This window comes from Pelophylax lessonae (assembly GCF_965119305.1).
Source record: "Pelophylax lessonae genome assembly, chromosome: 1".
In the NCBI taxonomy this organism is placed as follows: Eukaryota; Metazoa; Chordata; class Amphibia; order Anura; family Ranidae; genus Pelophylax; species Pelophylax lessonae.
In genome coordinates, this window is record NC_138768.1 from 820,629,709 (window position 1) to 820,656,993 (window position 27,285).

The 27,285-nt window shown below is 42.6% G+C and overlaps 1 protein-coding gene across 8 annotated transcripts in view; it reads left to right on the top strand.

The window, feature by feature from the left end:
* Positions 1–26,783, top strand: part of REEP1 (receptor accessory protein 1) — a 189,918-nt gene extending 163,135 nt beyond the window's left edge. For 7 of the 8 annotated variants that reach the window (XM_082258547.1, XM_082258541.1, XM_082258544.1 and 4 more), the window contains one exon: positions 26,151–26,783. Coding sequence is in view for 7 of the 8 variants with exons in the window: in XM_082258541.1 (XP_082114667.1) it covers positions 26,151–26,222 (72 nt within the window). In the remaining variant the exon portion in view is untranslated. Of the gene's footprint in view, positions 1–22,134; positions 22,273–26,150 lie in introns of all 8 variants that reach the window. The other variant, XM_082258548.1, reaches the window with a different exon arrangement.
* Positions 26,784–27,285: the final 502 nt, after the last annotated feature.

Below are 27,285 nucleotides of genomic sequence, written 5' to 3' on the forward strand. Positions count from 1 at the left end.
ACGAGCTTCAGCATGCTTTTCCTTCAGCAATGGAGTCTTGGGTGGTGAGCGTGAATACAGGCTGTGGCGGTTGAGTACATTACTTATTGTTTTAAAGCTCTCCACAAGTGGTCCTTGGCTCTTGGACAACTCTTCTGATAATTCTTTTCACTCCCCTGTAAGAAGTCTTGCGAGGAACACCTAGTTGTAGCCAGTTTATGATGAAATTTTGTTCTTTCCTATTTCGGATTATGGCCCCAATAGTGCTTACTGGAACATTCAGAAGTTTGGAAATCCTTCTGTAACCAATGCCATCAGTTTGTTTTGCAACAATAAGGTTGCAAAGGTCTTGAGAGAGCTCTTTGCTTTTACCGATCATGAGATGTTTCTTGTGTGACACCTTGGTAATGAGACATCTTTTTATACGCCATCAGTTGAGACTGAACCAGCTGATATTAATTTGCACTGACAAGGGGAAGGATTGCTTTCTAATTACTGATGGATTTCAGCTGGTGTCTTGGCTTTCCATGCCTTTTTACACCTCCCTTTCTTCATGTGTTCAATCCTTCTTTCCTGTGTCATTCTTTTTTATTACACATAACTTAATTTCTGAACGTATTTGTTTTGGTTTATGTATGGATTGCATGGGTGATTACCGACATTTGGTGAAAATTTCATGTCAATTGCACCTTTAAAAATATTACCTAGAAAAATGGTGACGCGTTCAAAACTTAATACATATATATATATATATATATATATATATATATATATATATATATATACAGTATTTATTTTTGTGTGTATAATTAATTTAGTAGTAATATACTGGTTTCTGGTTTAACCCACAGTCATCTATGTTTTTCTCAGACAAAAAGTTTCTTCTTTTATGCTACATAAGTGGAACTGGCAATAAATAGAAAACAAAGCTGGTCTTCCTGGTTCCCTGCATGTGATGCTTCTCTCCGAAGGCTGTTGTCAGCTGCACTATGCTTGATTTGCAGTGACAAGCTGGTTTGTGTGCTCTACCGCAGCCATCGCTATACCCTGTAGGGCAATCCAATGTGTACAGATTACCAATGCCAACCAACAGCAACTGAAAAGTGGGAGGGGGTCTGAAGAGTTCAGCAAAGAAAAGCCAGGAAAAAGGTAATTAGCTGTAAGACAAAATATAAAAAATACACAGCCGATTAGGGAATTTGTGCTATAAAGGTAACCATACACTATATTATCAGATTTTACAATATCTGAACAATCTCCTTTAGAATTACCAAAAATATATAATATAAGGACAAACTTAAAGGGTAACTCCACTTCATGGGGAAAAAAATAGCAAATAAAGACAAAATAATACAGCGTATGCAATTGCGACACAAATATTGTAATTGAATGTTATTAAAAATTACTTTTCCTTTTCAACATGCAGCTCTGTAATTATCTGAAAATGCAATGCAATATGGCAACCTGGAGCTGTTCTGTACACAGAATGTATACTGACCACACCCCAGAAACCTCATTTCCTGCTTGTGTGATTGGCTCACTGATTTTACCAGAAGTTTACCTAAGATACAAGTCAGATTTCAGGCACCCCTGCAACAAAAATTTCATTTTTGGTGAGATACTCCCAATAGGAACACATCTAAAGGGATGCAGGACCAGCAGATTTCCTCATTAGTGCTATGCAGCCGCACAGCTGATTGATAATCACGAAACCATTACCATTAGACCCACTCAGCACTGAGGAACAAACAGTGATTTATTCAGAAACTTCTTGTTATAATCCTTGCAATGTACAAAGATCACACAGAGGGGAATGTTTTTTTTTTTTAAAGCGTAACTCAACTTTTGTTGGGAAAAAAACTTTTCCCTCTGGGTGATCTAAGTACAATACAAGAATTTTTAACAAACTTTGTTGCACCATTCCTACCTTTTTGTTATTCGGAAGAAATCCCTGTTTGTTCCTCTGTTCTCTTGTGCTGAGTGGGTCTAATGGGAGTGGTTTCATAATTATCAGCCAGCTGGGGCAGTTGCAGGGCACTAATGAGGAAATCTGCAACGCCTGCATCCCTTTTATACATGTTTCTATTGGGAGTATCTCATCAAAAGTGAAATTTTTGTTGCAGGGGATGCCAGAAATCTGACTTGTATTTCAGGCAGACTTTTGGGAAAATTGTTGAGCCAATCACGCAAGCAGGAAGAGATGAGGTTTTTTTCTTTATTAACGAAAGTGGAGTTACCCTTTAACAAAAGTGGAGTTACATTTTAACCATCATTTTTTGTATTTTTATCCAGTCCGGCAGGCCCTTATACTACATACTTGATGGAGTTTGTACAATCAGAATATAAAATATATGGCCAACTCAAGGCCCATGCACACTGCGGCTCAAAGAAGCGGCTCTTACAGGCTTTTGAGCTTTTTTGAGCTCTCGTTTTTTTTCTGCCTGGAAACTTCCCTCCATGTTAGCCAATGTGTCCATACACACTATGGCTTTTTCAGGAGTTTACAGGCATATGCTCTTACAGGCAGTTAAACCCCCCACCAAGGCTAAGCGCCCAAAACATACAAAAAAGTGTGAAAGAGCATTAAAAGGCGCAAAAGAGCTCAAGGAAGCTCGAAAACGCACAAAAAATAGGAAAAAGGGGAGGGTTTGTGAAAAAAAAACCACTTATGCTCAAAAAAGCACAAAGAAGCTAAAAAAAAAATTGCTGAAATAAAAGCTCAAATGCCTGCAAAAGCAGCCTTTTTTTTTTTTTTGAGTTGCAGTGTGCATGACCCCTAAAGGTAACATGAGATGGAGAGAGAATAAAGGACATTGCATGCCTGTATCCCAATAGAAACGAAAAGGTACTGCCTTACCGGTATTCTGCCAGCAGAGGTCAGACAAATACTTCTAGAATTTTTTTTTATCAGATTAAAATTTAAGCAGTTCATGTTAAATTGACTATACAAACACTCTACAATTGTCTTACAATTTACTTACAATTCTGTAATGTGTAGGCCTACTTAAACAGTTAATTCAATTTGTATCTGAACACATGGACCTAATTCCAAAGAAGATTATATAATCAGATTGTAATGTGTGTAGTCAGATTTAGCCTAATGCAACAGTTTGCATCGTAGCACTTGGACTGGACTGTGCAATTTTAAAGAGGAAGTAAACTTCCATCTTTACCAGTTCTGGACTGGAAAGGATTTACCCCCTTAATGACCAGGCCATTTTTTGCGATACGGCACGATACGGCACTGCGTTATTTTAACTGACCGCGATCGTGCGACATTGTGCCCAGATAAAATTGATGTCCTTTTTTTCCCACAAATAGAGCTTTCAGTTGGTGGTATTTGGTCACCTCTGCGATTTTTTTTTTTTTTTTTTTTTTGCGCTATAAACATAAAAAGAGCAACAATTCTAAAAAAAAAAAACTGACATTTTTGACACTTTTGGGGGGACCAATGACATTACTACAGTAATCAGTGCTAAAAATATGCACTGTTACTGTACTAATAACACTGACAGGGAAGGGGTTAACACCAGGGATAATTAAAGGGTTAAATGTGTCCCTATGGGGTGCTTTCTAACTGTGTGGGGGTGGGGGGTGGGCTTGCTGAATGAACACAGAGACCTGTGTTTCTAAATAAGAGGAACACAGGATCCTGTGTTCATCACTGACAGAACAGCGGTCTGCTGTGTTTACAATGGCAGACCGCCATTTTGTCTCCATGGGGAGTGATCGCGGGTGAACGGTGGTAATTGTGGCTGCCGGACCCGCTGATCGGCTTCTCCTGTGGCGAATGGCGGTCCCGCAAAGCGACGTACAGTTACGTCATTTTGTGGGACAGAGCCGACCTGCCGCAGTAAAACTGCGGCGGGCAGTTATTAAGTGGTTAAATTTCACCTATAGGTAAGCCTGTATTAAGTCTTACCTATAGGTAGTGTAAATATCTCCTAAACATGCACCATTTAGGAGGTATTTACTGAGCTAGCAGCTAGTTACGTCACTGGCGCATGCACTCTAAACAAGGGCCACCCGTGCCGTTTCTTCAGAGCAGTGGGCTGTGACGGGGGCTCCTGCGCGCATGCGCGGGAGTGACGTCATCGCGTCTTCGACCAGTCACAGAGCTTGAGTCACAAACCTGGAAGGAAGACCGGGTAGAGATGGAGGCTGCCTCATGGCATCGCATCGCTAGAACGCTTCATTTTCAGGTAGGTTCAACATAATGTGCTAGTATGTGATGCATACTAGCACATTATGCCTTTGCCTTGCAGGTAAGAAAAAAAAAGTGCAGCGGTTTACAACTGCTTTAATCTGTACATGGACTGTGACATGAACCTATGGGGTCATTCAGGGGTGATAAACTGAGTGTTGTCTTGCATGTGCTAGACAGGAAAACTGCGTCCGGATCTTGGATGGCTACTGTGCAGCCCCAGATTATTTGCTGTAGGTTTTTTGATAGCGGCAAAATGTAAACATACACACACTTAGGGTAGGATTTCCTAAAGGCAAATAGACCAGGGCTCAAAATTCCAAGTCCTGAGCTACTAGCCAGTCCTTAAGAGCTACTTGCCACTAGTTTACCCTGCCCTGCCCTGCCCTGCCCCTAATTCCACCCCTAAACATGCCCTTGTATATTATCTCATGAAATGACACTGTTAAATGTTTTATGCAGAAGTTACAAAAAGAAATATTAACAATAACAATATTACCATAAAGCATATTTCATTGATCTGAGGATAAAAAATGATTGGCTACTATAGGCACTGTACACATCATTACTGTCTTGTTAAAGAGGTTGTAAACCCATAAAAAATGTTTTATTTTTTTTTTTCAACCTGAAAGAGAAACACATAATGAGCTAGTATGCATCGCCGTGCCGCCCGCTTACCTGTATGATGGGCGACATGTTCAGTCGCCCATCTCCCGGGATCGTGGCATCCGGCCATCTGATTGGCCGGAGCCGCGGTGACGTCACTCCCACTCACGCGTGCGGGAGCCAACGGTCACGGCACGGGGCTCGGAAGGAACGGCACGAGCGGCCGTTCCTTCAGAGCGCATGCGCCAGTGACGTCACTGGCTGCATGTAAGGTAAATATCTCCTAAACGGTGCATGTTTAGGAGATATTTACAGTACCTATAGGTAAGCCTTATCATAGGCTTACCTATAGGTAAAAGTGTCAGAGGAGGGTTTACTTCCTCTTTAAGTAAGACCTTGTTCACACCTGAGCATTTTTCAGCTCATAAAACGCTCATCTCTGAAGTTCCAAAATGCCCAACAAGCAAAATCCAATTCATTTCAATGGCCCCTGTTCACAATGCAAGCATTTTATCAACTGAAGCAAAACACCTGTCGCTCGAAAAAGTACATGAGCTTATTTTTTGGCAGATTACAAGCGTTTTTGGTCAGATGTCAATGGCTGCCTCCAAACACCTGCAGAAAACCCCTGAAAAAACGCCTGAAAAATGCTCATAAAAAAGCCTAAAAAACACCCAACAAAATGCCTGAAAAACACCCAATAAAATGCCTGAAAACGATAATCTGAGGTGTGAATGAAACCTAAATATTTTAATGCTATATTAAATATTGAATTAAAAAAATGAAAACCAATGAATTCAACTTTCAATGATTTAGGATGCAGAGAGACTTACAGCGAAGCACAGCACTGGACAGGGGAGTGGGAGCTGCCAAAGCTAACATTTCCCATTAACAAGCTGGTGATTGGTTGCTAGGCAGATCAAGCAACCAATCATTTGCTTGTTAATAGGAAAAAATAACTTTTGCAGCTCCCACCAAACCCCCCTCCCCACCCCCATCTCATCTAGTTCTTTGCCGACTCCTGCTGTATGCCAGGCCCTGCTAAGAGAATGACAGGGGGCGGAGACTGGGAGTAGAATTGGCTTCCATTCAACCCTGCCTGCCCCCCTCCTATGCGGCGCCACCCTCCCCCTCAGCTTATTTCCACTCACCTTATGCGAGCAGGCAAGTAGAAATGTTGAGGGCTGAAATAGACTGTTTACTTTGCAAGTGCAGTAGCTCCAGAGCTTAGTAAATGAGGGGAGCTCTGCTGACTGCCATCATCCAATCATGCGCAAGCAAAAATTACGTTTTTTTTTCTTTGCATGTGATTGAGTATTAGTAAATACTATTATTGTGAAGCTTCACCTCATTTACTAAGCTCTGGAGCAACTGCATTTGCAGAGTGCAACTGCACTTACAATGCACAGTGTAAATCCACCCTGTTGCTGTTGTTTCTGCTCTGGAACAGGAGAGGCAAACTCAAGTGAAATAGTATACTGAACTGCTTTGAATAATTGTAATGTAATAAGTTACCTGCACCATCTAACCACAATGCAAAAATAACCTAGTGTTTGATACTAATCAGGGCTTTTTTTCTTAGAAAATAGGTGCAGGAACTCAACCACGACCCCCTACAACTCCCCTCCCCCCCACAAACACCATCCAAACCACATCAAATAGTTGGTACGGTCAAATTTCACTAACAGTGGGAGGGTCTTAAAGGGGCATTAAATACCAGGAGTGCATTATGTACAGAGTTCTGGGTCACACACAGAGTGCAGAATTTAGGGGTGCACTACGTACAGAAATTTTGGGGTGCAATACGTACATGGTGCAGAGTTTAGGGGTACGCTGCATACAAAATGCAGAGTTCAGCCTTTTTCCACAGCTTCTTATCTCTACATCCTCCATCCACACATCACTTTCACTCCCCTTAGGCTCGGAACTCTGCATGCAACACCCCCCCCCCCCCTTGACTGCCCCCATCTTCTTTGCCCTCCTTAAAAGCTCCACCATCTTCCACATGTCTTACTTCTTTTGCTGTATTAAGCTGAAGCACCCAGCATCCAGCCAGCTCTGGTACCTCCCTGCACACTGTAGGTGACTCAAACTCTCTCACTTGCAGGGAGATCATCCAATGGGGTGTTGGCATCTTCATGGCACCTGCATCTCCCTTGTCCCAATTCTAAACTCAGTGGGTGCCGCTCAGGAGATCAGATCTGTGGGAGCCATTGGGACATAAGCCATCACATGTAAACCCAGAAGCCAGCCTTCTGTATTTACAAATGATAGTGGTGGGCATGGAGGAGAGGGCCTGAGCCAGAGGTGGTGGAACTGAGTTCCACCAAGTTCCAGCTGAAAAAAAGCCCTGATAATAATTATCTGTATTACTCATAATAATGTGTCCTCTCTGGGGGATCAACATCCTAGGGAAGGATTATTTTGTTATCAACCCCCCCCCCCCCCCCCCACACTCCTCCAAATACAAATTTTGGGCACTGCACCACAGCAAAAAAGCTGGAAAGTTATCGGTGTGCTGCAAAAAAAAAAAAAAAATCCAAGGTCACGTGTGAAACATAGGAATACCTTCAAGAGTGTCCATCAAGAGTGGACACACATTAATCCATCTAACAGGGGTCATAGCAGCATCCCATCCCTAGGGGGTGCTAAAACGGTGTAAACCATCACCCCCTCCCCTACAAAGTCCCTACTGTTACCACAATGTGGCCAATCATGTGCTTTTCAGTGTGTATAAACCAATCCTAGCTATCATCCTTGTTTTCAATGTTGTTTTACAAAATGTAAATGAAAAGCCTCTACTCTTTAGTAACTCTACTACATAGTTTGTAGAAATCCCTGTAGTGTACATTCAGAGAGGAGGTTTTTTTCTTTTTTCTTTCATACTGTGCTTCCCACTACTTATGTCAAACATGGTTTTTATCCTTACCTAATCCACCATCACGTGTCCATCTCTGGCCCCATACGTTGGAATGGAGAACAGTGATCCAGCGCTGCAGTCTGTGCCTGGTTCCATTGTAGTGAGGTCATCCCGCTTCACCACTGGACAGCCAATGTGTAGTGCTCATGTCACACAGACAGTTAAAGTGAAATAAAGGTTGATTGACAGGAAGGCGGTACATACCTGGAGATCAGGAAATGCGATTAGCACTTCTGCCTGTTACAACTAGGGTTGTTGGTTTGAATCCCGACCATGTCACTACCTGCGTCCTCTTCCGCGTCCTCTTCTCCCAGAATGCGCCTGCATCGGCCCCTCTCGTCATGCCCAGAAGCTGTTTAGCAGGGAATGCGGCGCCGCACCGGAAGTGACGAGTGGGGCCGGTGCAGGCACATTGATTCCTGGGAGCGATGACGTTCAGCTCCCAGGAATCAACGCAAAGAGGAAGTGACGGCGCCGGCCGCAGCCGCAGAGGGAGGAAGTGGAAGAAAGGTGAGTATATTTTTCTACAATAACAAGGTAAGTAAACAAAAAAAAAAATCGTAACTATCCATTTCTTTTTCAGGTGACAAATAGGAAGCGGATGACCCAAAATCGATTATCCGCTTTAAGTTGAATGGGTTGAGTCCAACAGGGGGTACTGTTCAAAAGAATGCAACAGTGGGGATCATTTTTGACAAGCGGTGTGTGTGTATATATATATATATATATATATATATATATATATATATATATACACACACACCCCTCCGCCACTTTTACAGCCTAAAGGGGAGGTTGGGGTGGGGGGAGGTCCGTAAAACCACAACTCAACTGTGTGGTCTTACTGCCTATTTACTGATAGTGTAAACGAGTCCTAAACCACAATCAATTGTATAGCAGTGCACAGGAGGAAGCCGAGCTTGAGTATGAAATGACTGCCCCCCTATTACATGCAAAAAAAAAAAAACTATAGAAAGAAACAAGATTTTTAAAACATTAATATGGATTAATAAAATTATTTAAATCTAGCTAATCACTTTTAGGGGTACAGTTTATCTACAAAATAGCATTGAAAAGACTGTACCTCCCCTTTGAAATAAGGGGACCCCCAGCTTTTTATAATGTAACACCTTTCATGTGTCTTCATTTACTGACTAGTGCCAGTGTAGGCTTCTTTCCCTGGTGAGCATGGAAAATAGCCATTTTGCCTCCCAAAAACCTTGGCTTGTATCCAATTAGCATGCTTATCCCGGTAATGACTTTGGAGAACAGTAGGCTGTTGGCTAAACATTAACAAGCTGCCTTAACCTGCTTTTTCACATTTTGTACACTGGAAGTGCACTGGGGTTATCTTTTGGAAACCCCAAACACTATCTGTCAGATGAACTTTTAAAAAACACTATATTGTCAAAAGTATTGGGACGCCTACCTTTACACACATGAACTTTAATGGCAGCTCAGTCTTAGTCCGTAGGGTTCAATATTGAGTTGGCCCACCCTTTGAAGCTATAACAGCTTCAGCTCTTCTAGGAAGGCTGTCCACTAGGTTTAGGAGTGAGGTCAGGCACTGATGTTGGATGAGAAGGCCTGGCTTACACTCTCCACTCTAATTCATCCCAAAGGTGTTCTATCGGGTTGAGGTCAGGACTTTGTGCAGGCCAGTCAAATTCCTCCACCCCAAACTTGCTCATCTATGTCTTTATGGACCTTGCTTTGTGCACTGGTCCAAATCATTTGGTGGAGGGGGATTATGGTGTGGGGTTGTTTTTCAGGGGTTGGGCTTGGCCCCTTAGTTCCAGTGAAGGGAACTCTTAAGGCGTCAGCATACCAAGACACTTTGGATAATTTCATGCTCCCAACTTATATGTGGGAACAGTTTCGGGATTGCCCCTTCCTGTTACAACATGACTGCGTACCAGTGCACAAAGAAAGGTCCATAAAGACATGGATGAGCGAGTTTGAGGTGGAGGAGCTTGACTGACCTGCACAGAGTCCTGACCTCAACCTAATAGAACACCTTTGGGATAAATTAGGGCAGAGACTGCGAGTCAGGCTTTTTTGTCCACATCAGTACCTGACCTCACAAATGCGCTTCTGGAAGAATGGTCAAACATTCCCATAGACAAACTCCTAAACCTTGTGGACAGCATTCCCAGAGGAGGTGAAGCTGATATAGCTGCAAAGGGTGGGCCAACTCAATATTGAACCCTACGGACTAAGACTGGATGCCATTAAAATTCATGTGCGTTGAAAGGCAGGGATGGCCCCTTCCTGTTCCAACATGACTGCGCACCAGTGCACAAAGCAAAGTCCATAAAGACATGAATGAGCGAGTTTGGGGTGGAGGAACTTGACTGGTCTGCACAGAGTCTTGACCTCAACCCTTTAGAACACCTTTGGGATGAATTATAGCACAGACTGCGTGCCAGGCCTTCTCATCCAACATCACTGCCTGACCTCACAAATGTGATTCTGGAAGAATGGTCAAACATTCCCATAGACACACTCCTAAACCTTGTGGACAGAAGAGTTTAAGCTGTTATAGCTGCAAAGGGTGGGCCAAAGACTGGGATGCCATTAAAGTTCATTAAAGTGCGTGTAAAGGCAGGTGTCCCAATACTTTTGACAATATGATGTATGATGATATATGACAATAGGTTAATGGTATGTTTATCTTTAGCCATGCATACCAGATCTGACATCAGCATTTTCTCTTAGCGTTCACTAGGGATGCAATTTCAAACCCAAATAGAATGGTTCTGTTATATTTTGGTTCACCATGGGATGGATTTAATAAAAGCAAATAGACTGTGCACTTTGCAAGTGCAGTTGCTCTAGTCCAGAGCTTAGCAAATGAAGGGAAGTGCTGCTGACTTTAATCATCCAATTATGTGCAAGCAAAAATGCTCCATGTGATTGGGTATTCTTTGTAAAGTGAAGCTCTACCTCATTTACTAAGCTCTGGAGCAATGGCACTTGCAGAGTGAAACTGCACTTGCAAAGTGCACAGTCGATTTAACTTTGGTAAATTAACCCCAGTGAGTTGTCTATGGGGTGTTTTTTAGAGGACATTCGGCCGAACCCCACCCATTTTTTTTTTTTTTATGACCTTGCTTACCTGAAGGTGGCATCTGCACATTTCAGATACTCGCCCATCCAATGGATCAAGCGTTGTCCCGCTAAGGTCCTTTCATGCCCAGCCATCTCGCCATGTTCTCTCTGACGTCATCGAGAGGCCCACTGGCTCTTCCAGGTTCAGCAGACGAGCCTCTCGATGACACGCTGATAGACCCTGCCCCTCCTTCTTTCCTAAAGGAAAGGCTAAGCGTCCTGGGATATGTGACCTGCAAATAACGGGAGGCACAGCAGGCAGGATGCGCGTCAATTGCCTAAGGCGATGAAATCCATGGGGAGGCGGGGCTGGACTTTTTCTCCAAAAAAAAAGATTTAAAAAAATTAAAAAGCCCCAATACTTCTACCGGGAGGAGGGGTAGAATGAAAGGAATGTGAGGAAGAGGGTGAAGGTCCGCTTTAAAATACATGAGAATTTTTATCTTTTTTGAACTTTGCGGACTATGTGAGCGCAAGATTTTATTTTACAGAAGGTTTATTGACAGTTTCAGTAGTTCGGAATTGGAACATACACAAATAATATAAATGGGTACAGTATGTACTTATAAAGAATAATTGGTAAGTGGACAGGCTGAGCTCAAGATTTTCACGACGACAATTAGTGACACGAGACATTGAATATGGAAGTTGTATATATTGCTTTATCAGTGGTCAGACTAGTCAGCTCCTAACAACCCAAGTAAAGTAAATGTGTGGGACTCACAGTTACCATGTTTCCCCGAAAATAAGACAGTGTCTTATATTAATTTTTGCTCCCAAAGCTGCGCTAGGTCTTATTTTCAGGGGATGTCTTATTTTGCCCCCTCTTATCCTCCTGTGTCATTTTGATTGCCCCCTCTGATCCTCTGTCATTTTGATTGCCCCCTTTGATCCTCCTGTGTCATTTTGATTGCCCCCTCTGATCCTCCTGTGTCATTTTGATTGCCCCCTCTGATCCTCCTTTGTCATTTTGATTGCCCCCTTTGATCCTCCTGTGTCATTTTGATTGCCCCCTCTGATCCTCCTGTGTAATTTTGATTGCCCCTTCTGATCCTCCTTTGTCATTTTGATTGCCCCCTCTGATCCTCCTGTGTCATTTTGATTGCCCCCTTTGATCCTCCTGTGTAATTTATGGTAAGTGATCCCCCCACCCCTGTGCCAGTCATCCCCCCCCCCCCACACCTTAATCAGACATTTCCTACCTCAGCTACCAGTGCTCAGTCCCTGACTGTGTGTCCACACACTGTGCCCCACGCGACTCCCTGTCACTGCGGAGCGAGCAGCAGGCGGCAGCACGGGCTCTCTGATTGTCCTGTCTGCTCTGGCTGTGCTGCGGCCTACAGTGAGCTGCGCGGCGGCACCCACCAATACGGTCCACAGTTACGGTACCGGTAAGCTTCAGGGAGCCTTATGATCGGGGATGTCTTATTTTTGGGGGGATGCGTTATATTTCAGCGAGAGGCAAAACTATTAGTAGGTCTTATTTTCGGGGGGATGCCTTATATTTCAGCCAGAGGCAAAACTATTAGTAGGTCTTATTTTCGGTGGATGTCTTACTTTCGGGGAAACACGGTAGTACTTTTGGAGAGAGCTCAGGCTAGTGCATATTGAAGAGATTGCCCTTAGAAATCTCACACTTCTGACTTCTGCAGCTAGTAAAAAATGTTGAATACTTTTGTCCAAGAAAACAAAATCCAGGGCACTCACAGCATGTCACTCTTCTTTACCTAATCGTATATCCAAAAGGTAAAAAACAATTAAAACATCCCGCCGACAAATGCTTCTCATGCAAACCGCACGCTTGGACCCAACTGACTTAAAAAGGCTTGGGCTTTGCACGGGAAACGTTCATTGGCTGGAGGTGATTTATTTATTTTTAGCCTTTTGTAATTTATAATTAAAATAAAGAAGTTTGACATGCTGGAAGTGCCCTGGATTTTGTTTTCTTAGATTGCTATTGTTTATTAATTTTCTATATGTTAGTAGAAAAACAGAAAAGAATCTACAACATTCAGAACTACAATGCATCAGTACCATTAGATAATGAGATAATGCAGCTCCTATGAAAAACAATGACACCATCATTGAAGGAAACAACAAGGTATTACATCATATATCATTATGTATCCCAATAGGCCCTCCTCCAAGGTACAGTGAGCAGATATAAGACAATACCACATGGATCCTCAAAGCTAATAGCACACCTGCAAGCAGAACAAATCAGTTCATAAACAATCATAAAATATCAAAACATGTGCTTAAACGAGGCAATCAAAATACTGCTGGTAAATCAATTGATAAACATCTAAATTATAAAGAGTATATTCAAAAGGTTGTGCTTAAATGAAGCAATCAAAATACTGCTGGTAAATCAATGGATACACATCTAAATGATATATTAAAAAGTATAGTCCAAAAGATTGTGCAAAGTGTAGAAACAAGAATTCCTCCACCGTGATAGATAACTCTTCAATCTGTGAAAACTTGAGGGCCACGCTATGCGCTCACCGCAAATCAGATGTAAACAAGCCCAACCATATAAAAGCAGCAAAGAGAGATTCATCCACCGCAGTGCTATAACTTCCAATCCGTGATGAAATAAAGGTCACACTATGCGCTTACCGCAAATTGGATGAATAAGAGCCCAACTCAATGTATGGATGGTAAGCTCCTGACCGATCCAATGGAAATAGGATGATCCCTCCAGCTGGTGCAGCCTAGCAGAAGCGCCAATCAAGTACAGTGCTGAGGCACGAACCGTCCAGATCAACCTCACTCCGGCATCAGCCACTTGTTCTTTGTAAAAACACTGGTGACTCGATCGGGAGCGAAGGGGAGAGACAGCGGGGTGGCCCGGACATCAGGGGGAGACTCTGGAAGCATGAGGTTGATCTGGACGGTTCGTGCCTGTAACGCTCCTGCGTTTTTATTGTAAGCTGGATTTGCAGCTGCAGAATCTCCACTCAGTAGTCATGTAGAGATGTGTTGGAATACCAGATCCAACTCTCCAGACTCATCACTGTGGGCCTGTCTGCTTCAGCATACAGATATACACACACTCAATAAGATGTTCCGGGAGTGATAGGATGTATATGATAGTATGGTAGTGATGTGCTGAAGGGACAGGTGTGAGCAGTGACAGTAATGGTAAGCACTTGATAGTAATGTTCAGGAGAGTAGTAGATGGTAATAGGTAGAATGCAGATAGGTTAGTAATCATGTATGGTAACAGGTGGTAAGGACAGCAGATGACATAGACAGGATAGACTAACCCAGTGCAAGGATAGATGGTAGTAGACTCAAGAGCTAGCAATCTATGTAACAGTGCAGATGGTAGAATTAATATGCATAGATAGTAACAGTCCTTAATGTGCAGAAGATGATAGTGTAAGTTAGTTATGGAGGATTCCCCTGTGGGGTACTTATCACTAGTAAGGTTTAGTAAGTAGAGGGGTCCAGTAGTGAGGGAGTGATCCAGTAGCGAGATACGGGATCAGTTGCGAGGTTCCGGTCTGTTCCAGGTAAAGGCAAATAGCTGGAGGTTCCGACAGCAAGACAAGGCTTGTGAGCATGTAGACACACATTGAACGAACAACGTGAGAGAGAATGCTGGCGATTGAAATAGCCGCTCAGCGGCGCTCAGCGATGACGTCATCCCTCTTAAAGGTGTATGCGTTCCACCTAACTAAAAAGGTGGGACGCAATGTTTGAAAAGGAAAATGGTAAATAAGGGTACCAAAGATACCAGAATCTTACAGTACCCCCCCTTTAAGGCCGGCTCCGGAAGGCCTATAGCACTGGTTTCTCCGGGTATTTCGAGTGAAACCTTCGTATAAGCCTAGGTGCGTGAATATCAGAGGTATCCAACCAGGTGTCGTCTTGGGGTCCATAGTTCTTCCATCTTATGAGATATTGGAGTCTTCCTCTGTGGATACGAGAATCCAAAATCTCCTTAATCTCATATTCTTCTCCGCCTTCAACTTGTACTGGAGGTGGAGGCAAGATGGTAGGCCTTATTCCTTGGTTAGGAACATGTGGCTTCAGTAGCGACACATGAAAGATGGGATGTATTTTGAGATCTGCCGGTAAGGTGAGTTGCACTGCAGCTTTTCCAATGAGTTTCTTAATTGGGAAGGGTCCCAGAAATAAAGGTCCAAGCTTTTTGCTAGGAATTTTTAATCTTAAATTTTTTGTCGATAGCCAAACGAGGTCCCCAATAGCATATTGCGGAGAAGGTCTTCTACGAAGGTCGTAGTACCTTTTTTGTTGACTATGAGCGTGTGTGATGGTGGTATTAAGTAAACCCAGAGAGTCTTTTATTTGGGTAAGATAATCCGAGGCTACTGGGTTACTTGATGGTAAGATGCGTGGTGGAAGAAGTGTGGGATGAAACCCATAGTTCAAGTAGAACGGACTTTGCTTAGTAGTACTGTGGGTTGCGTTGTTATAAGCAAATTCCGCCAGAGGGAGGAGGTCCACCCAATCATCCTGTAGGTATGATGTGTAGCAACGCAGATATTGTTCTATACACTGGTTGACTCTTTCAGTCTGTCCGTTGGTTTGAGGGTGGTAGGGAGAAGTGAGCTTTCGCTCAATCCGTAGTATTTAACATAGAGCTTGCCAAAATTTGGAGATGAACTGTGAACCACGGTCGGATAAAAGAGTCTTTGGAATTCCATGTAACTTGAATACATGTTTCATTAGTAGTTCCGCTGTTTGTTTAGATGAAGGTAGTCTGCGAATAGCAATGAAGTGTGCCATCTTTGTCAGATGGTCCACTGACACTAGAATGGTATTAAATCCTTTGGAAGGTGGTAGTTCTACTATAAAGTCTAAGGACACAACTTCCCATGGGACCTGGGGTATTGGTAGACTGCAGAGTAGACCAGATGGTTTTGTAGTGTCAATTTTGGACCTTGCACAGATGTCACATGAAGAAACAAATTTTTGTACAGACGTCTTCATATCAGGCCACCAAAACTGCCTGGTAAGCAAATTAAGGGTTTTCGTCATACCCATATGTTCTGCCATGGGCACATCATGTGATAATTCCAAGATCTTGGTGCGCATAGTAGGGGGTATGTAGAGTTTGTCGTGGTAATAGAGGAAGCCTTCTGCATCAGTACTTAGTTGTGGTGGAGGTGAATCCAATCTTATACTGTGCAAAATCTCTTCCTTCAGGGAACGAACAACACCAATAATACGTTCATAGGGTATTATAGGAATAGAAGGGATTTCAGCGGAGTTATCTTCGGTTAATCGTGATAGCGCATCCGCTTTTTTATTTTTGTCTGCAGGCGTGTAGGTCACTAGGAAGTTAAATCTTAGGAAGAATAATGACCATCTTACCTGTCGGTGGGAGAGAGTTTTGTTAGTCTCGAGGTATTGAAGGTTTTTATGATCTGTATATATGAGTATTGGTAATTGGGTACCTTCAAGTAGATGTCGCCAATTCTCCAGTGCCAGTTTTATGGCAAGCAACTCCTTTTCACCCACTGGGTAATTCACCTCTGGGCTGCTTAGTGATTTTGAGAAGAAAGCAACTGGGTGGAGTGGTGAAGTATTTGTTGGTCGTTGGGAGGGAACTGCTCCTACTGCCATATTTGACGCATCTACCTCCAGAATATATTGAAGGGATGGGTCTGGATGGCGTAGTATGGGAGCAGAGGTAAAGCTTGATTTTAACAAGCGGAAAGCTCCATTTGCTTCTTCTGACCATTTGAATGGTTTCTTTATACTTGTAAGTTGTGTGAGAGGTCTCACAATAGCAGAGAAGTTCTTGATGAACTTCCTATAGAAGTTTGAAAATCCAAGGAATCGCTGTAATGCCTTACGAGTTGTTGGTATAGGCCAATCCAGAATACAGGATATCTTGCTCATATCCATCTTGATCCCGGTTTTGGATATGATGTATCCTAAGAATAATATTTCTTCCTTATGGAATAGGCATTTTTTTAATTTCACGTATAGATTGTGTGCGAGTAATCTGGATAACACAAGTCTTACATGTTTTATATGTTCAGACAGAGATCGAGAATAGATAAGTATATCGTCCAGATATACCACAACACAGACATTAAGTAAGTCTCTAAAGATGTCGTTTATGAACCTTTGAAAAGCTGCGGGAGCATTACACAACCCGAATGGCATCACAAGATATTCGAATAATCCGTATCTGGTTCTGAATGCTGTTTTCCACTCATCTCCGTCACGGATTCGGATTAAGTTGTATGCCCCTTTTAGGTCTAATTTAGAGAAGTAAGTAGCCCCACGCACTTGTTCAATGAGTTCAGGGATGAGCGGTAAAGGATAGCGATCCTTTATTGTAATGGTATTTAATGGCCTATAATCGATAATAGGCCTAAGACTTAAATCCTTATTGCGGACAAAGAAAAGTCCTGCAGCTGTGGAAGAAGTAGAAGGTCTGATGAACCCTTTTGTCAAAATTCTCATCCAAGTATTCCTTGAGATGAGAGAGTTCATCCTGTGAAAGAGGATAAACATGACCGAAAGGCAATTTGCTGTTAGGGAGTAGATCGATAGTGCAATCATAATCCCTATGGGGAGGCAACACTTGAGCATTTTTCTCAAGGAATACTTCGGACAGATCCTGATAGCATGGTGGTGCAATCTCGTCTGACACCACAGACAGGATCTTTCCATAGGATGGGAGATTACACGTAATCTCACAATAGTGAGAAGGGAAAGTTAAAGTCCGTCTTTTCCAATCTATGATTGGTTGATGTGTGTGTAACCAGGGGAGTCCCAAAATAATGGGAAAATGGGGTGAAGATAGTATATCAAAGGAGGTGGTCTCCATATGAGACTCGTTAGCAGTAACAAGGAGTGCTTGTGTCTGATTGGTGATTGGACCAGAAGATAGCGGAATACCGTTAATGAAACTAACAGAAACAGGTTTAGGTTTTGAAATAATAGGTATTTTATTTAAAGTAACAAAATGTGTATCGATATAGTTCCCACAAGATCCTGTGTCGATCATAGCCTTGGTAGTAATCCTAGTCTGGTCCCACTGTAATGTTAAATGAACAAAGAGATAAGGTTTAGAGAAGGAAGTCGTTAATCCCCCTAGCAAGACATGTGAACACTCACCCTCTTTTTTGCGGACAAGGGGACAGACGCTTATCGAATGATCCGGGGATGCGCAGTACATGCAGAGATTACTGGATCTTCTCCTGGCTCGTTCAGTAGTTGATAAAGGTGGGCGTATGGTTCCTACCTCCATAGGAGTAGGGTCAACGTCCGAAATCCGAGAAGGACTAGACAATGGCATTCCCATTTTCTCAGCCCTTCTTTCTCGCAGTCGCCTGTCAATGTTGATACTGAGTTGTATTAAGGCATCCAAAGTGCCAGGTAAATCCGCTCGGGCGAGCTCGTCTTTAACCACTTTACCACCGGAGGATTTTCCTGCTAAAAGACCAGGGGTTTTTTTGCGATTTTTTACTGCGTGACTTTAACGGACAATTGCGCGGTCGTGCGACACTGTACCTAAACGAATTTCACGTCCTTTTTTTCCCACAAACAGAGCTTTCTTTTGGTGGTATTTGATCACCTGTGCGATTTTTTGATCATGCGCTATAAACAAAAAAAGAGCGTAATTTTTGCAAAAACAACAATATTTTTCACTTTTTTTTTATATGAAATTCCCCCCCAAAAAAATGTAAAAATCAAAATTTTTTAACATTTTCGGCCAATTTGTTTTACGCTACCTATGTTTGGTAAAAAAAAAAATCGCAAAAAGCGTATTTTGATTGGTTTGCGCAAAAGTTATCGCGTTTACTAACAAAGGGAAAGATTTGTCATTTTTGGTGTTTTTTTTTTTAACGAGTAATGGCGGCGATCTGCGATTTTTTTTTGCGGTACTGCGACATTGCGGCGGACAGATCGGACCCTTGACTGACATTTTTGACACTTTGGGGGTACCAGTGACATTACTGCAGTAATCAGTGCTATACATATGCACTGTTACTGCAAAAATGACACTGGCAGGGAAGGGGTTAACAGTATTGGACAGGGAGGGGTTAAGTGTGTCCTAGGGGCGTGATTCTAACTGTGCAGGGACAGGTCTACTAGTTTAAATACATAGTAGAACTGTCTGATCTTCACTTTTACACAGGGAGAACTGACAGGTGGCTTGTTTACATAAGCCGCTCTGTCTTTCTCCCGCTGTACCGGCGATCGTAGTGTGACCGGCGGACATCGGGTCCGCCAGTCACACTCCCGCACTCCTCCGTGAACGAGCCGAGGCGGGCGCGCGCCTGCCCGCTATTGGCTCTAGAAGGAGTGACAGGCGAGCGACGTAGACCTACGTCACTCTGCCTGGCCGGGGCCGACTGCCGCAGTAAATATACTGTGCGCAGTCGGCAACCGGTTAACTGCTTCTGACAACCCGAGTCTGAACTGAATTCGCAGAGATGTATCATTCCACCCTGAATCAAGGGTCCATCTTTTGAACTCTGCTACAAAATCTTCTACAGGTCTCCTTCCTTGTTTTAAAGCCCTCAATTGGGTATCAGCATTACTCTGCCTATTGGGGTCATCATATAAACTAGCGAGTTCCGCTAGGAATAAAGAATAGGAGTTGAGAAGCTGATCATTTTTCTCAAAGAGAGAGTCTGCCCAGGCCCGTGGATCACCCGTTAAGTATGAAATGATGGTACAGACTTTAATTTGATCAGTAGGGTAAGTATGAGGTTTTAGCAAAAAAAGCAACTGACATGCGTTCTTGAATTCACGAAATTTTTTCCGATCACCTGTAAATACTAGAGGAGGGTTTATTTTGGGTTCAGGGGGCTGAGCAGCAGTAAGCTGGGAAAGCCGGGTTACCTGCTGTCTCAGAGTCTGATTGTCTTCTTTTACTTCAGTAAGAGCAAGTATTAATGCATTTATTTGTTGTGTTAATTGTGTCACTTGAGTGGGTAATTCTGCTGAATCCATTTTTTTAGGGTTCGTTCAATCTGTAACGCTCCTGCGTTTTTATTGTAAGCTGGATTTGCAGCTGCAGAATCTCCACTCAGTAGTCATGTAGAGATGTGTTGGAATACCAGATCCAACTCTCCAGACTCATCACTTTGGGCCTGTCTGCTTCAGCATACAGATATACACACACTCAATAAGATGTTCCTGGAGTGATAGGATGTATATGATAGTATGGTAGTGATGTGCTGAAGGGACAGGTGTGAGCAGTGACAGTAATGGTAAGCACTTGATAGTAATGTTCAGGAGAGTAGTAGATGGTAATAGGTAGAATGCAGATAGGTTAGTAATCATGTATGGTAACAGGTGGTAAGGACAGCAGATGACATAGACAGGATAGACTAACCCAGTGCAAGGATAGATGGTAGTAGACTCAAGAGCTAGCAATCTATGTAACAGTGCAGATGGTAGAATTAATATGCATAGATAGTAACAGTCCTTAATGTGCAGAAGATGATAGTGTAAGTTAGTTATGGAGGATTCCCCTGTGGGGTACTTATCACTAGTAAGGTTTAGTAAGTAGAGGGGTCCAGTAGTGAGGGAGTGATCCGGTAGCGAGATACGGGATCAGTTGCGAGGTTCCGGTCTGTTCCAGGTAAAGGCAAATAGCTGGAGGTTCCGACAGCAAGACAAGGCTTGTGAGCATGTAGACACACATTGAACGAACAATGTGAGAGAGAATGCTGGCGATTGAAATAGCCGCTCAGCGGCGCTCAGCGATGACGTCATCCGTCTTAAAGGTGTATGCGTTCCACCTAACTAAAAAGGTGGGACGCAATGTTTGAAAAGGAAAATGGTAAATAAGGGTACCAAAGGTACCAGAATCTTACAGTGCCTCAGCACTGAACTTGATTGGCGCTTCTGCTAGGCTGCACCAGCTGGAGGGATCATCCCATTTCCATTGGATCTGTCAGGAGCTTACCATCCATACATTGAGTTGGGCTCTTATTCATCCAATTTGCGGTAAGCGCATAGTGTGACCTTCATTTCATCACGGATTGGAAGCTATAGCACTGCGGTGGATGAATCTCTGTCTTTGCTGCTTTTATATGGTTGGGCTTGTTTACATCTGATTTGCGGTGAGCGCATAGCGTGGCCCTCAAGTTTTCACAGATTGAAGAGTTATCTATCACGGTGGAGGAATTCTTGTTTCTACACTTTGCACAATCTTTTGGACTATACTTTTTAATATATCATTTAGATGTGTATCCATTGATTTACCAGCAGTATTTTCATTGCCTCATTTAAGCACAACTTTTTGAATATACTCTTTATCATTTAGATGTGTATCAATTGATTTACCATCAGTATTTTGATTGCTTCATTTAAGCACATGTTTTGATATTTTATGTCTCATATTAGCGCGGCTCTTACTTTTATATTCTTTATTTGGTGTGTTCCCACTTCAGCTGCTGCTTTGACTTTTTAGTTATAATTTTAGTTGTGTTCACTTCACTCACGGTTTAGCACATATACATATTTCTTTCTAAGTGTGTTTAGCGCGGTTATTTTTTGTATTCATAAACAATCATACTGATACAGTGGATTTGTCATTTCTCCAACCTCCCCACACCTTCTATGGTTGGTACACCCCTATTTGCGTATGTAGCCTTATACAAGGGTAATGCTTTATTCACCAACGCCTTCCACGCCAATACACCCTTTTTTTCCACGACAGAATAATAACCTTTAGTGCATAATAAAAAGGTAAAGTAAGGAACGTGCGGATCAACTTAGTAGGTGCTAACTCATCAATCAGGCCTAAAAAACAGACTTTAACAGAGGGAGTAATACCAATAGCCGTAACCGACTTTACACAGCACACAACCTCTGACCAGAACTGTTGAATGGCCGAAATGCCAAAATATATGCATGAAGGAAAGGCACATATCCAGCAATTGGAAGGATTGTGGGAAAAATGTCTTGGTCTGCTAGTTTGAGTAGACCTCTAGCCCCGTAGTTGTCTTCAAGGCTCCACCAACTCATATATGAACCTATGCATCTTGAAACAAATACATCTACATTTTTGAAGGAATGGTCTGATAAACAATGATGTCGATACATTCTCTATACTGTTTAATCTGTGGTCATTAAACATTCTGCATTTATGTGTTTTAACAAACACGACTGAGTGGATGAGATGTTTGAATTGCTTGAGATGGTCAGAAGCTGTAAACCACATACTTGTCCAGGCCCATACAGTTCATCCATTTCCATGTGTATGTCCTTATTGTGAAGACTGAGAGATGAGATCAAGATGAAATTCTGCTCCTTCTCCACCTCTCTCTCTCCCTCTCCTTCCCCTGATTGATGTCTTCAGACACAGGAGAGGCCGAGCAGAAGGTCGCTCAGTCCCCACCAAAAGCTGCTGCGGTGAAAAGAACTGAAGAATCAAGGAGCAGAACAAGCTTAAAAAAGCCACAATAAGACTCCATTAACCATGAGACTGCTGGTTAATGTGAGTATTGAACCTATTCTATGTGTTGGAGATAACAGATGAGAGATTTACACAAAATAAAAAACATTACACACAGTAATTAAATTATTAAATATTGGTTGTTCCATTTTAAGGTAAATGTTTATTCCTAAGCAAAGTTATCGGCACCTGCCCAAAGTTTCATTAGCATCATAGGCTGCACAGGGGGTGTGCCAGGTGTGCCTGGGCACACCATAATCACTACCCTGAAGGATGGAGAGTGGGGAAAGGGACTAGTAAATATGTAATTTACTGGTGCCTTCCTTTTCCAAATGAACATTGTGAACACAACTAGGTTTACTATGCTTCAGTTTGTGAATGAACAGGAACCTGCTCAGCACAGAGCACTTCCCATTCATTCCCTGTCCAGTGCAGCTGAGGCTGCAGAGAAAAGCATGTGTGTTTGAGCTTTAGGGTGCACACTCTAATGCAATAGGCTGCGCACACCGATGATTAGCGTACAAAACATGGAAACCATGATGAAGAAAGTAGAAAAAAAATCAATTTTTGCATTCATTTTATGAATGTTTCCATTTTTAAAGGCCAAGTCCAGGTACAAGATGTCCTCAGTCTTTTGGGTTGAATGACATCCAACGTCACTTAACCTGGAAGACTGAGGAAACCCCCCCCAGGGTTGGGGACTGCCTCATGAGCTTGGTGCCCTGCACTCACAATGTATTCATGCAGAAAGTAGAGCTGAGGATATCATGTCAGTGCTGCTCTCTGCATCAATTAGGACTGCCCACTGCTGGGAGAAGGAGGCACATGACCAGCCAGAAGACATCAGACAAAAGTAAGTATAAAAGACAAGGGAAGATATCCTTTAAGGGGGAGCCATGAGTTGTACATTAGTGGGCATCTATGCTGAGAAATGAATAGAAGCTACCATTTATGACCTTCTAAAAAATCTAGCTGCCTGGCTGTCTCTCATACATTTCTTTACTGGCTTGTGCAGTGGTTGTGCCTTGCAGGTTGTTTCTCTCTGTAAGTGTGCCCAGCTAACTAAAAGGCATAATACTTTCTGCAATCTCTAATGAAACACCTTCAATTCACTTGGTTAGCGGATAAATTAGAGGTTAGACTGAAAATCACATGAGCCTTCACCCACCAGTTAGCTTGGAGGAAATTCTAGCAGCTGTAAGGCTTGTTTCACATGGGCTTCAGCTTTTATATGAGCAGTGCAAATAGCAAGCTGTTATGAAACTTTTAGCAAGCTTCGATCAGACTTCTCTAAGCTCTAAAAGTGCCCTTCAGCTCATTTTAGAAATGTTATGTAGGGAGTGCTGATTGCCACATTAAACAAGCTGCTAGCAGGCTTCAGCAGTCTTTCAACAAGCTTCAGTATTGCTGGAGCCTGCTAGCAGCTTGTTTAACCACTAGTACTACGTCGCTAGCCTGTGAGGCTTCTATGGAGCGAGCGCGCGCCGCTGGAGGCGCGCTCCCGCGCGGTCACGAACCCCCCCGCACGTGTGCCCGGCGGACCCGATGTCCGCCGAGCACTCGCGATCGTCCGTTACACCGGAAGAAAGGCAGGCGGCTAATGTAAACAAAGCCGCCTGTCATTCTTCCCTGTGTAAGAATGGAGATCAGACGGTTCTACTATGTAGGACCGTTGATCTCTGTTCTTACACCAGTAGCCATGTCCAATCACAGTTAGAAGCACGCCCCTAGGACACACTTAACCCCTCCCTCTCCAATACAGTTAACTCCTTCACTGCCAGTGTCATTTTTACAGTAACAGTGCATATGTATAGCACTGATTACTGCAGTAATGTCACTGGTAACCCCAAAAGTGTCAAAAATGTCAGTCAAGGGTCCGATCTGTCCGCCGCAATGTCGCAGTCCCGCAAAAAAAAAAAAAAAAAAAAAAAAAAAAAAAAAAAAAACGCAGATCGCCGCCATTACTCGTTAAAAAAAACAACAAAAATTACAAAAATCTTTCCCTTTGTTAGTAAACGCAATAACTTTTGCGCAAACCAATGAAAATACGCTTTTTGTGATTTTTTTTTTTACCAAACATATGTAGCATAAAACAAATTGGCCGAAAATGTTAAAAAATTTTTATTTTTACATATTTTTTGGGGGGAATTTCATATAAAAAAAATGTGAAAAATATTGTTATTTTTGCAAAATTGACGCTCTTTTTTTGTTTATAGCGCATGATCAAAAAATCGCACAGGTGATCAAATACCATCAAAAGAAAGCTTTGTTTGTGGGAAAAAAAGGACGTCAATTTCGTTTAGATACAGCGTCGCACGACCGCGCAATTGTCCGTTAAAGTCACGCAGTGCCGAATTGCAAAATAGGCCCTGGTCAGGAAGGGGGTAAAATCTTCCGGGGCTTAAGTGGTTAAAGTGGCAATCAGTACTCCCATTAGGATCTGTGTTCAACATTTACAAACTGGAGCTGAATGGTACTTTAAAAGCTTCAACAAAGCTTGCCGAAAGTTCTTCAAAAGCTTTGTAACAGCATGCTGTTCACACTGCTCTTATACAAGCTGAGGCTCTTGTGAAACAGAGTTTAGGAGACCAAGAAAGAAGTTTAACTCTTAAGGCCCGTACACACGTACCGATCGTCAGGGAACGATCGGCCGTCTTTTGTCCCTGGGCTGTCGGTGTCTGTTGAAAAGTGCAAAGACAGCACAAGAATTTTGTCCACCGACTACAGCCGACTGCAGAAGTGATGTCATGTAATGGTTAACTTTCCCTGTGTTTTTTCTTTTCTGAGCATGCCCAGTCTTGCAAATCTGCGGTCTGTCGTCCGAATTCTGTACTGACTGGCGAACAATCGGCCGCTCTGGTGTCGGCATACAAAAATTTTAATGCTTGCAAGACAGACTCTTGTCGGCAGAATGTGCGCTGACGGCTGTCGGAGGCACCATACTAACAAGCGTACAATTGGCAGATCTTTCGTCCGCCGACGTTTGTATGCCGACGATCGGTACGTGTGTACGGGCCTTTACAGGTTACATTCTTCTCTTCTGATTTTAAGCTTAAAAAGTTTAAGATTAGAGGAGTATGCATCAGGAATATAAACGGCAAAAACAGAGCACAAGAGCAACATGTTTGTATATAGCCAAATGATCTATGTATTATAGAGAATCGGTGTACTTTGTGGCTATAAGGATTGCATGCTTTAGTCTATACAGCCCTGCACACCAGGAATTGAAGATAGACATGTGTATAATGACACAGATCCATAGACACCTCATTACATTATCTGTCTTCCAAAATATACACCCTAAATAACAGGTAATAGCAGGAATCATAGGATGTGTACCTTTTTGTTTTAATTTTTTATTTATCTCAGTATAGGTCGTTATGGTGCACACATGACATTATAAGATATGGGACTGTGGATGCTTCTGGGCATTAGTCAGTGTTGGTATACAGCATGTGGTCCCGTATAGTAGTAATTCGCTTATGTTAATTTGTGTGAAGATGAAGAAAGGTTTTCTTTTTGATGTGATTTATGTAAAAGTAATCAGTTGAGTATTGGATTGCAGAGTGCAGCAGCAAATGCTTCTACTGCTAGGCAGCCATTGCATGGCAATAAACACTGTTAAAGGGGATTTGCACTTTCACTGGTAATTTTTTGTGGTCTGCACAGCAGCAGCTACTGTATATAGGCTTTCTCATTACTTGAAGAAGTTGGGTGGGCGGTGACCAGTTTGGCCATCACACAATTGGTATGACTCCTGAACTAAAGAAAAAAAATCGTCCTTTGTATTCATGGCTTTAAGCTAGCCATAGGCCTATAGTTTGGTGTGCAGGCATGATGAGACCACCTGGAGATATGTCTAGCTGGGTATGAAATATTCAATTCTTACTAATAAATTTACACATCTATCTTCTTTCCAGCCTCCTCCCAGAGTCCATAAGCCTCGATTAAGGAAGAAAAGTACCTCTGCCTCTAATACGGAATCTGCGTGAGTGCAGCCAACATCGAGCACCACAGAATGTCTCTTCACTGCCTTAAAAGAGCAAATCATACCACATGACACAGATGGCACCAGAGTTCAGACAGCAGGCGTGACTTTTCCCAGAAACCCTTGCTCTCCCCGCACCATAGCAATTAAACTGTGTTCAGCTTCCTGTTTGTAGCTGCTGATTAAATCGCTACAAAGAAATTCAAGTTAATTTATTATTGGTTTTGGGCCCGCTTGGAACAATGTAAAAATGTTCTCCTCCACCTCCTATGTGCTGACTGAATCAAAATGGAGGTTGCCAGTGCCCTGAACAGACACGCTGACCATTAAATTATTATGGAACTGTGGCCATGTTTGGTATGGATGTTCTATGAAGTGAAATAGCCATGTGTTGAAAAGTGATTTTTTTTTTTCCTGTGTACCTGCTATGTATTTACATATTTCTTTTTGTTGTCTGAACCTGTATAAATTATGTCTCCATATGTGTCTGTTTGAAATGTGATTTTCAAGGGCAGATGTTCTTCTACATCAGTATTACTCAATTTAAAACCAATTTAAAACTCTAGATCGTAATTTATGAACCTTTTTATCCCAGAGGAACCCTTAAAAGAATTTTCAGGCCTTTAGGAACCCCTTTGAAAGCCAATAATTGGACATCAGTGAGAAAAATGTCCCTTATTGGTGGTTACTGGGGGGGATTCCTCCTTACATTGGTGGTAAGCCACCCCTTCAGACAGCTAGTAGTGTAGGCCTCAGAACTAGGCAAGTGCCATCAGATTAGTGGTCAATTAGCCACAGCTCTAGGAACCCCTAGCAACCTCTGTAAAGCCTAGTACACATGCAACGAATTTACGCTGACCGGTCGTCCATCTTTTGTCCAGAGTGGTGTCTGTTGGTTGGAATGTGCCTAGTCTGCACACAAATTTTCCCGCACGACAAAATTCTACTTCAGAAGTGATGTGATGTGTTGGATTGCTTTCTTTGTGTTCTTTCTTCTCTGAGCATGCCCAGTCTTGCTCATAAGATTTTTCCCTGTCGAAATCTGTCGTGTTTTGACGGAGGACAAA